Source organism: Melitaea cinxia, chromosome 17 (genome assembly GCF_905220565.1).
Source record: "Melitaea cinxia chromosome 17, ilMelCinx1.1, whole genome shotgun sequence".
Classification (NCBI taxonomy): domain Eukaryota; kingdom Metazoa; phylum Arthropoda; class Insecta; order Lepidoptera; family Nymphalidae; genus Melitaea; species Melitaea cinxia.
Genome location: NC_059410.1, coordinates 1,112,773 through 1,125,314, shown reverse-complemented (window position 1 = coordinate 1,125,314; position 12,542 = coordinate 1,112,773). Strand labels below are relative to the sequence as shown.

General features: G+C 35.5%; 1 protein-coding gene across 1 annotated transcript; it reads right to left on the bottom strand.

The window, feature by feature from the left end:
• Positions 1–7,267: 7,267 nt before the first annotated feature.
• Positions 7,268–9,438, bottom strand: LOC123661779 (uncharacterized protein K02A2.6-like). The gene is made up of 2 exons (XM_045596717.1): positions 7,362–9,438; positions 7,268–7,284 (listed from the first exon to the last, which is right to left on the bottom strand). The coding sequence occupies exons 1-2, from the start codon at positions 9,436–9,438 to the stop codon at positions 7,268–7,270; spliced, it is 2,094 nt and encodes a 697-aa protein (XP_045452673.1).
• Between the last annotated feature and the right edge of the window lie 3,104 nt (positions 9,439–12,542).

Genomic DNA, 12,542 nt, shown 5'->3' with positions numbered 1-12,542 from the left:
TCAAGTCTTTCACATATGACGATACCGAAAACCTTCTTGCTTATTAAGCAGCTGACTCTATGTATATAATTATCTGTATGTATTTTTTTCTCTTTTTACCTCAATTTTATTATGGACCTTTTGGGTCTTTGTTGGCACTTACCATAGATTTGTAACACAAGCTTATATATACCAGGATTTACGAGGCCTGTCTCCATTGAACTAGTTGTGTACATGATCCTGTATTCCTAAATTGGGGGGGGGGGGGGGGTTGTGACTTATATTACAGGGTACAGGTTATTTTATTTTTATTTACTTTGTATTATACCTTTTCTGAGCACCAGTCCTTCGCTAATCGTATTGTCAAACTTTGTGCTGGAGTTATATCATTAATAAGATAAGGTTTTATTGTATCAACATTACTGTGATGGAAAATAAATAATAAAAATAATAATAATAATTATTATTATTATTAAAATTATATACATGACGACCTTTAATTTTGAAACAGTGTCGACATGATTGACGGTCGGTAATTTTTTTGTTCAATTTTAAACCAACTCACGTATAAATATTTTTTTTTTTGAAATTTCGTAAGTGAGTTATTCGCACGGGTATAGCTAGTTAAATAAATATTACAATTGATTGATTCAACATATAACATCTCACTGCTGGGTTATGTTTCTCCATGTAGGATGATGGGATTTTAATCTTACTATACTCAGTTACTGTAATTGGAATAGAATTTAAAATAACAGTTATTTTTGCTTATAAAATATAATTTAGAATTCTATAAAGTTACTCTATTAGTAATAAAAAATTTAGATTACAAATTATTAGCTAGAAACTATAATGTACCAGGGCAGCATAACTTACAGATTGGTCAAAGAATGCCGAATCCCCTTCTAATCAGTGGCGTACTCGACTTCTGTGAGCAGTTTACGAAGATCACTTGACTTCAAAGGAGCTCCATACTTCATATATAATGTTCATTATAAGCAGTGCTTGTCTACTTCTAAAGGTTTGCCAATACTGAGGGAAGTATAAAGGGTTGTAGGGGGAAATGAAGTATAAAATATAGATAACAGAATACAGGTAGGTATAGACAGTGCAGTTGGCTTGCAGCATTAGAAACTACTAGTTTCTCTGACGTTCGGTGGTTCGATTCCCGGTCATAACAATTATTTGTATAGTTATCATCATCATCACTACAGCCTATCGCAGTCCACTGCTGGACATAGGCCTCTACAAATTCGTGCAAAACATCGCGTGAACTCATGTGTGTTGCCCATAATCACCACGCTGGGCAGGCGGGTTGGTGACCGACAGACATGTGTAGTACATACATCTTTCTTGAGTGGTTTGGGTCTTTATATTTATATTTTCAGACCCTAGCTCAAGATTCTCGCCCTAATAGGGACGATTAATTGTAACGTATTTATTATACATATATGAAAACGGCCTACAGCCATAGTCTATAACAACCATAGCCTGTGTTTCTTATCAATGTACAACATTTAATATTAAAATATATTTATTTATTTATACTTTATTCTACACCACAAATATATTACAAACATAGCATAAAGATAGTTACAGACAGTGAAGTACAATGGACGGACTTATGGCTAATTAGCCATTTCTTCCAGGCAAGAGATAAAAAGGAAACTTATTATCTAAATTGGGTAGGTGGTGTAGATGTATAATAAACTTACATACAAATTTCTACATTCTAATACTTATAATAAAATAAAGAATTTATTATTATTATTATAGAAAATACATAAATAAATAAGAGAAGAATAGAAATATATCATATATTCTATCATAAACTAATAAAGTATGTAAGCAATGAACGTAAATTGAAAATAACAATTACGTGAAATGATAAAAACACATATATTTAATGGCAAACTAAAAATGCTAGAAATGTATTTTCCTTTAGTAGAACTTATGTTTGAACTAGTTTGGGTATATTATTACGCATATATTATTATGTACCTTGTTACAAAATAATAACACTTACGATGTCACACCCGCTAATATTTATTTATTTATTTATTTATTTATACTTTATTGTACACCACAACTATATTTTAAACAATAAACACATTAAAAAAAAACATTTAGACTGTGAAGTACAATGGGCGGACTTATAGCTATTTAGCCATTTCTTCCAGACAACCCAATATTTACATAGTAACGCATAGACTTATATCAAAAAATGGAACAGTCTAACTGGAGTACTAACCGGAGCTACTCGACCTTACAGAAGATCACAGCTAAATAATATTGTTTTCAAGTAGTGTTGTGCTCCTGTTGGTGAGTAAGGTGACCAGAGCTCCTGATGAGAATTGGGGATAGGCTCGGCAACGCGCTTGCGATGTTTCTGGTGTTGCACACTTCTATAAGCTACGGTAATCGCTTACCATCAGGTGAGCTGTACGCTTGTTTGCCGACCGATTTGTATACAAAAAAAATTGCTACACTTTTTTTTAATTCTGGATAAATTTTCATCTTAGTACCTACGCTTAACATAAAATTCTACAGCGTGTGTTACCTTTTGATATAATAATCCACTATGAAAGATGAATTATTTAATTTGGTTGAAAAAGTTCAAAGCCTATCAATAATGAATACTTTCCTTTATCATACAAGAGATTTCGCATTAAAGATTTAAGAAGATTGTCTAATTTTGCTTTTTAGTTATCGACGAATTTTTGACTGATAGTACAGTAATTTGATTCTGAAGTTTGGAAAAATCGGTTGTTAGCCTCAAATCCCTAACTTTCAGTGAATGAAAAGCTACAAGTTGTAAGCGAGTTATAGTTTATCGTTGAGTTTGACCAATCTTTCGTGAATCGATAAAGTGATTTGCGATTGGCGATATTCAGAAGGATTATATAATACCTAACGGCTTTATTCCAACTTTCATATCATCATGATCATTTCAGCCTATCACAGTCCACTGCTGGACATAGGCCTCCAAAAGTTCACGCCAAAAATAGCGTGAGCTCATGTGTGTTGCCCATAGTCACCACGCTGGGCAGGCGGGTTGGTGACCGCAGGGCTGGCTTTGTCGCACCGAAGACGCTGCTGCCCGTCTTCGGCCTGTGTATTTCAAAACCAGCGGTAGGATGGTTATCCCGCCATCGGTCAGCTTTTTAAGTTCCAAGATGGTAGTGGAACTGTGTTATCCCTTAGTCGCCTCTTACGACACCCACGGGAAGAAAGGGGGTGGCTATATTCTTTAATGCCGTAGCCACACAGCATATATCAAAGACGTACAATGAACTAAGATTGACCCCTAAATTTTACATTGCTGGCAAGAGGCTATTGTCGCACATAGAAGATGACCGCTCTGGTGTAATGGTGCGTATGCCGTGTCGGCAACGTCTAAACACCGATAGTCGCGGGTTCGGTCCTCGTTCGGTGTGGATATTTGTGTTTATACAAATATTTATATCCGGTCTGGTTAATTTCTTGAGGATTTCCCACCATGCTTAGTAGCATGTTAAACTGTCCCTTCAGGTTGATATGATTTACACCTGATAGCGATGGTTACTCATAGTAGGGATTATACCTGCCGACCCGGATTGGAGCAACGTGGTGGATTAAGCTCTGATCCTTCTCCTACATGGGGAAAGAGGCCTATACCCAGTAGTGGGATATTACAGTCTGAAGCGTACGTGGAAGAAGAGTTTAGTGCTTTTCCTGTATATATATGAAGCTTAATTCGCAAAGATTCTGTACGATAATTTTTCTAACAGAAGTAATTATCTTTATCAAGTTTTTTTTTTAGTATTATCTATCACCGAATTATTGTACCTTTTGAGTAATTATAAGAAGACTCACAAGTTTTGAATTGAATATTCCTTCTTTACTATCACCGATTCGTACAAAAATTACTTGAATAATTCTAAAATGTACGTTTATGGTATTCTGATGACTGAATTACGTTTTAGCAATGTTACGTTAGCACCTTTACTAAAACATTTATTAATAATCAACGGTAGTCTCAAACTAATTTTATTTAGATATTGACTATTTTTTATTCCTATTTCAATAAATAAAAGTCAGTAATACAAGGGAAAACACTCAAAAACAATACGAATATAAATAATACTTGATCACGAATCGAACATCCAACTTGCGTTATTATGGAATTCGTAGTGACACCAAAGTGTCGAGTTTACGATAAATACAGTGAAAATTATTTTCTCATCGACGTCGCATTTGCGAGTCCCGACGCTGTCAATGGTGACACAGGTAAATTGTAGGCCTGTCCCTTCGGTCCTTGAACGTGAGAGGTGGAATTGGTAAGGGTCGAAGATACAATTTTAAATGCTTGCGTAATTCACATGAAGAACATGTCGGCTTGTACCTTTATGGAAACTTCTACAATGTTTACTAAACTATATGTTTATCTTATATTCATTTACCGCTAACATTACGGAATAAGCTTCAAAACTGAATATCCTAACTAGTTACAGCGTCTTCTGTGTAAGAGAAGGATTAGAAATAAACTTACTACGCTGATCTATAAATAAATATCTACACAATACACACACGGTCGTCTGTTCCTAAGTAAGCAACTTAATGCTTATGTTGTAGGTAACAGCCGACTGGTATAGCTACATTTTTTGTTTTCGATAAATATACGTATATTATATATATATATATATATATATATATATATATATATATATATATATATATATATATATATATATATATATATATATGTGGGGATGGAAATGATAGGCATAAACTCACTTAACAACTTTATTACAAAAAAGAACACCTTGATCACCTTGACTTCGTCGTACCGAATCCGCCATATCTCATTCTCCCCGCTCTCGACCAATCACAAGCCGTTTCCCTTATCGTTCCATTTTACACAATTTATTACATCGTATTAATTACATAATTACCTTAAATTAAATTAAATAATATCTAATTATATAAAATAAAAATCCTACAGTTTCGGTCATCCTGCTGAAGTCTGTCCCCAGACTTCCCTCAACCAGCTACTTTTTACAGAGTTTTAATTTTAAACTAACTGAAAATAACAAATTTTGAATAAATACAACAATATTAATACATCACAATCTCTTAATTTTAATCTCTCACATAGTACAATGGAATGGATAGACACTAGAAGCTTTCAACACTATATATTAAATTTTAATCTCTCACATAGTACAATGCAATGGATAGACACTATATTATTAAACTCACTAAATATAAAGTTTTCAACACTATACATTAATTTTACAATTTACACAACAGTAGTTATTAGAAATAAACATTAAATTATGAAAGGTAAATAGTTCATTGAGAATCTGCACCATATTTCTGACCTCAAAGACGCTATGCCTTGGACAACCATCTGAACTGAGCTCATACTACAACTCAACTGAAAAAATAACAAAAAAAATGAAATTAGATGTGATTCAATATATGTACCTAGCTTTAAGGAACTGGCCACTGCTTCATGTACTCAGCACAGGTAGACGTCACATAAGGACCTTCTGTTGATCTATCTACTTTTTCAACATGATATCTATCATTCCCCTTTACTTTAGTTATCCGATAAGGTCCCAAATATTTTGATTTTAATTTCATACCTGGACCGAACTGTGTTCTCTTAATAGCCACCATATCTCCTATGTTATATTTCTTACTCTCCCTTCTATTCTTATTAAACTGTTTTTTGTTTTCCTCTTGAATTTTGAATATATGCTCCTTTGCCTTTATCCTTAATTGTTCTCTATCATCATTATAAATTTCTGCGACTTCTTGTTGTAACAAAGTTACTAGCTCCATATCCTCTTTATTTTTCATGTCTCTTCCAATCAAGAGTTTAAAAGGTGTTGTATTTATACTTCTATGATACGTGCAATTGAGTGCTCGCTGTACTTTACTGACATGTTGATACCATAAACCTGGATCTTGAATACACAGCTTTGTCAACATTGGTATTATGATACGATGAATACGCTCCACCTGTCCGTTACCACGAGGCACTCCCGTTGTAACTTCTATATGCAATATATTCTCATCTTCACAATACTGCTTAAATTCACTGCTGGTGAATGCAGTCCCCTTATCTGTAATTATTCTATCTGGATTTCCAAACATTTGCTGTAAAATATAAAGTTTTGATAAAGTTTCTTTAGATGTGGTCGACTTGGTAGGAAATAACCATACAAATTTTGTAAAGGCATCTACAATTGTCAGAATGTAATTATACTGCTTATGTGTTGCTGTCAGTGGACCTACATGATCAAGATGTAAAGTTTGGAGTGGTAATGATTCCTTCTCTATTGGGCTTAAGAATCCCTCCTGTTTCCCATTCTTTCTTGATGCTAGTATGCAAGGTATGCAGGTCAACATAGAGTCATCTAGCTTCTTATCTACATCTGAAATAAAATAATCCCTGTTAATCAAATCTTTCATTTTTCTGATAGAAAAATGACCATTGTTGTGTATTTTCGCAATTATTTCCTTCTCCATACCTCTTGGTACAACAATCAAACGTTGATTTCCTTTGTAGAGTATATTGTTTTCCATCCAGTAATCCTTGTATGTACTTGTTTTTAGAATTTCCTTAATAGCCTTTAAACCTTCATCTCTGTCTTGAGCTTCTTTTAGTTGATTATGAATGCTATTCACCATAACTCCAATGTATGGACTTCTACTTAGAGCATCGACATGCCTCATCCTCGAACCTGCTCGGTGTTCCACCTTATAATCATATTCTTGTAGCAGTAAAACCCATCTTGCAACCCTGGTTACCAAGTCTTTTTTCTTTAATGTCATCTCAAAAGCTAAACAGTCAGTCACAATTGTGAAGGGAATACCAATTAAATATTTACGGAACTTCTTAACACCTTCTACCACTGCTAGAGCTTCTAATTCGTAGCTGGAATACTTCATCTCCGCTTCAGATGTTTTTCTACTCATGTAGTAAACTGGGTGATAAAGAGATTCATTGGGGTCTTTTTGCATGAGAATAGCAGAATATGCTACCTGAGAAGCATCCGTGTACAACTGTGTCTCCAAAGCTGGGTCAAAAATTCTCAAGACGGGATGTTCTGTTAACTTCTGCTTCAACATCTGAAAAGCATGAGTTTCTTTTATGCCAAAATAAAAATGTTTATCCTTTTTGAGTAGATCTGTAAGAGGTTTCGCTATCATTGAATAATCCAAAATAAACTTTCGAAAGTACGAGGTAAGTCCAACAAAACTTTGTAACTCCTTCTGATTTTTAGGTTGTGGAAATCTAATCACTGCATCTGTCTTTTCAGTAGATGGTTTTATGGTATTATTTTCAATCACATGTCCTAGATACTCAACTCTAGTTGTAAGTAACTCACTCTTTCGCCAGTTGATTTGCAAACCATACTCAGCCGCTCTTTGCAGGACTTTTCTTAGCTTCTCTACTCCTTGCTTATAAGATATCGCTGGTATTATTACATCGTCAATGAATATCAGCACTCCATCCTCCGCAATCTGGTTCCTAAAAATACAATTTATGAACCGAGTAAAATAGTTAGGGCAAATAGATAAGCCAAAAGGTGCTCGGGTGAATTCATATTGTCCGTTCTGGGTTACAAATGATGTATACTTTGTACACTTTTCATTAATTTTTAGGTGGAAAAATGCATCTTTCAAATCTAGTTTACTATAAATTTTTGCTCCTAATAATTTATCAATGTGGTCTTCTATTACTGGAAGTGGAAATTCATCTTTAACTATTTTAGCATTAATTTTTCTGTAATCTACGCATATCCTTGTCGAACCATCCTTTTTTCTCACCAGTACTAAAGGACTTGCATATTCTGAATAACTAGGTTTAATAATACCGTTACGTAACCACTCACTTACTTGATTATCTACCAACTGTTGTTCTTTGATAGCCAAACGCCTTGGTCTCTGTGCGACAGGAATGTCATCCTTCATAACAATGTGCATCTCAATAGGTGCCTCCTTGGTTTGAACAGGAGAATATTTTTTCACAAGATCCTCCACTTCAGTCTTTAGCTTCTGATCTGGCACATACACAATTGGTTCTTCGGTAACACCTGTAAACAAGCAATGTGACATACCACCATTCTCTTGTGACCAAACATTCACTACCCCTTTATTGAAAACAAGGTTTGTGTTTTGAAGAAATGGCTGACCTAAAATTACATTATAAGGCATAACCCCTTTGGGCACAACATAAAATATATAACTAAAGCAGTGTCCATCAAAATTTACTTCACATTCAATCTTCCCTAATGAATAAATCTTTGTAGCACCAAGTCCAGTAAATTCTATATTTTCCTTTACGTAGGAGGTAACACTTAGTTCGAAAAACAAGTCTTGCGATATTAAATTTAGATCACTACCGGAATCTATTAAACATTCAACTTTTAAACCACCAATTTCAATTAATTTCACTGATTTATTATTCCTACACTGAATGTTCACATTTAACGCCTGTTGACATTGACAGCTTTGACAGATACGCCTTTCAGAGCTGTCGCTTGCGCCGCCATTTTGATCAGTAGTGTCAGAACGCTCTCTGGCTGTGACGTCATCACCACCGGAAGTCGCCTGCGCATTCGCTGCCGACTTCAAGTACATAGCGCGAGGCTGCCATCTTGCCGCGCGAGCTTCACTAACGCCAACTTCATGTCGTTTGTTGAACTTCTCACCATCCCGCCCTTCAACGCATGACGTCGCAATATGGCCGAACTCGTTACATTTGTAGCATTTAACACCATTTTTACATTTACTTGCTATGTGATCTTTTTCACCACACTTGAAACAGCGTCGAACCGATGCACAATCGGCTTTTTTTTCTTTTGATGATAATTGTGGTGAATCCTGACGATTTTTTGTTATCTTCTTTTTCATATTTTCATAAATAGCCAATTTTTCTTTCAACATAGGATATGTAGTGACACCATACAAAATAGCTTTATTACACTCATAATCAATTATTCCATCAACTATATACTGTATCGCTATATAGTCAGGGATTTTTCCTCTCCTTCCCAACTCCTTCATAACGAGCATATACTCATAATAAGTCTCATCTTTTTTTTTCTTCCTTGCCGACAGTAGCTCATGCAGTTCTTTAATATTGACTGAGTCAGGAAATTCCTTTAATAACGCCGTTTTAAAATCATCATAACTTTTAAATACTTTTTCTGACCTGACCCACAGCTCCGCGCTGCCCGTCAGACAACGCCGCGCCACGATAAGTTTTTGTGCCGGTGTCCACCCAAATAGCTCGCCGTTTTCATCTAAATCTAGTAGCCATTTAGAAGAGCTGAGTGTTTTGTCGGTACCGTTAAATTTAGAAATTATACCTTCGTAAAGATGTGAGGCCATCGTATTCAAATGGCTCGCCACGTGGACTCGCCCGCCATCACCGTTACTTCTTTTGTCTTCGTCCGCCATCTCCTTACGTTCTACACCTTTTCCGCCTTGAATACTCCTTCTTCGCCTTAAATACACCTCCTTGCCACCGTAGATATGACCTTCTCAACGCCCGAGATTTTTCTTTGTTAACAAGCCACGTGCCCGGCATGCGACGAAAAATGAAACTCAGGCGGGAATCGAACCCGCAACCCGCGGAACAGAAAGCAGTGCCACTACAAACTGCGCCAACGAGCTAGTCATCTATGACTTGTAGGCCAATATACACTAATATCAGACATGGGCTGAGAATCTCTTTCTGAACATACAATTTTTTCATGACCTTTATAACATCGCCGAGCGAGAGATCATTTTCAAAAATTCGGCACTTGAAATGTGTGTGCTTCCAAGGCTTACAAATATTAAGGATCAAAATTCCTTATCCATTCCATTATATGAATGTATGAGTCTAAATCTTTTCAACTCATACATTGATAATATAATACACCAATTATTTTATTATTTACATAGTTTGAAACCCCCCGTTTCAACAATCATAATTAAAACACACAACATGAAGAACATGAAACATTATTTACTTTACAAAATATTCCTAATCCAGAAACAATACCCTCCAAATCAATGGAACTCCATTGTTAAAACACTGTACATATATTGACAGAATTAAATTAACAATTGTACAAAGAGCGGAACAAGCGTACAACTCAATTCCAACTTCAAGGCTAAAATACCAAAAACTCGTGTAACTTAAATACGGGTGAAAAGCGAGACGGTAACAATGGCGAGGGAAACCACGCGAGCGTCTAGCTTTAACCTCAGATCTGGTAATGTTTGGAATATCTAAATCTCAGGAACTAGATACAAATACTATCTATAGAATTTTGAATCTAAAGTCTAGTAAAATAACAGATAATTTGTTAACTAACATTTATTTGTATGTTTTTTTTTTATATCTACACAATACACACACGGTCGTCTGTTCCTAAAGTAAGCAACTTCATGCTTGTGTTATAGGTAACAGCCGACTGGTATAGCTACATATTTTTTTTAGATAAACATACTTATAAATAATACATATATAAATATATAAATAAATATTTATATTACACCCAGACTCGGGGTGGGAATCGAACCCACAACCCTCAGAGCAGAAAGCAGAGTCGCTACAAACTGCGTCAACGGGCTAGGCAAGTCTAGTTTTTTAAATTAATACTTTTACCAAATCTATAAAAACCGATCCGGTGTAGTGGTGTGAGTAGTGGCCTAAAACACCAACGGTTTACGGGTTCGATTCCTGCTCTTTATGGAAATTTCTTAATTCTTTCCAGATTGGATGTCTGTTCTTGTGGGTCTCCTAACCGTGCCTGGGAAAGAACGTTTAACCGTCGGTCCCGGTTGTTATCATAAATATGTCGATCGTTACTTATAGAACATATCCGATAATCCGAAGCGGAGTGGCGTGGTGGATTAAGATCCGCTCCTTCTCTTATATGGAAAAAGAGAACTTGAAAGTGTGAAAAAAAATTAATATTTATGAGACGTGAGAAGATCTTTGCTATTTATCAGGCTAATTTGAAAAGTATTATTTTATCTGCTCTACTTCTGTATACATTAGCAGCAGAGTAGACTAAAGAATAATAATACTGATCTGAAGAAGAGAATGAGTCAGATCAGACGGTAGGCAACGCGCTTGTGTTGCCTCTAGTATGGTGTACGTACCGATGAGCAGGCCGTAAGCTTGTATGCTATACAAGTAGTATAAAGAAACAACGCGCACGCACGCACGCACACACGCACGCACAGACGCACACACGCACGCACGCACACACAATGTAAAGCACAACTGAAAACGCTCTAGGAAACACTTATTTCTCACTTCAAATCTACAATAATTCATTCACAATACACATCATTCATCATCATCATTACAGCCTACACAGTCTACTGCTGGACTTAGGCCTCCACAAGTTTACGCCAAAAATAACGTGAAGTCATGTGTTTTGCCCATAGTCACCACGCTGGGCAGGTGGGTTGGTGACCACAGGGCTGGCTTTGTCGCACCAAAGACGCTGCTGCCCGTCTTCGGCCTGTGTATTTCAAAGCCAGCAGTTGGATGGTTATCTCACCACCGGTCGGATACACAATTTTAACTAAAATGAATACGTTATCACACTAATCACCCATACGCCACTTATCGAGAAACGTTAGCCGCAAAATAATTAAACAATAACTGCCTCTCTACTTACAAATTATCATATTTATAGGGCAATAATCCCGCCAATAGATTACAAAATGGCGACTGACCAATCAGAAAATTAGTATAATAGTAGGAAGATGGTATCACCATCTTTATGCTCTTCCGGTACTTCAACAAATAACAATAACAGTAAGGACGCTAAAATCTAATGAAATTACAATCAATACAATAAAAAAATCTTATAAAATTATAAGAAGCATAAATTTAAATTGTAAAAGTATTTATTGGGTAACTACCCTACAAAACAGACAATAAGAATGGCAACTGACTAATCGTAAATTAATATCAACCATTCGGGAGATGGAGTGTCGATATATTTGTACTGTTCCGGTATTAAACGAATAAGCAATAAGAGTAATATCGATATAAAATCCAATATTCTAATAATTAAATACTAACAACACACACACACACACACACACACACACATACACACACACACATACACACCTCACACAATCTAGATAAAAATACTCAAATAAATTTTATTTTTGAATAGAGAATGTACAAAAAAAATACATTAAATAAATCCACCGCAACATTTCATGATTCATATGACACTTGTAATAAAGAGCCATGGCTTTTTATTTCTGTTCAGAACGAAGGAAGTTTCCAGTTCGGACTAGTTTTTATTCGAAACTATGATATTTTCATTTATATTTTCGTACCCTTTGAATTTAAAAACATTTTTCAATGTAGTTTGTTTATTGAAATGAAAGAGAGTTCGCGTAATCAACGTATTTTTTGAAGCTTCGTTTTACGAACGTTGTTTGTTATTTTCATGAGCTTCGTGTGTTTATATTAAATTTTGTTTTGCTTTCTTTGCATAAGCGATCGGGAAGACATTTCTCACCGATAAGGCATCTGC

Excerpts from the sequence above, each read along its gene's own strand:
- LOC123661779 (XM_045596717.1), bottom strand. The coding sequence starts at position 9,438 with ATGGCGGACGAAGACAAAAGAAGTAACGGTGATGGCGGGCGAGTCCAC.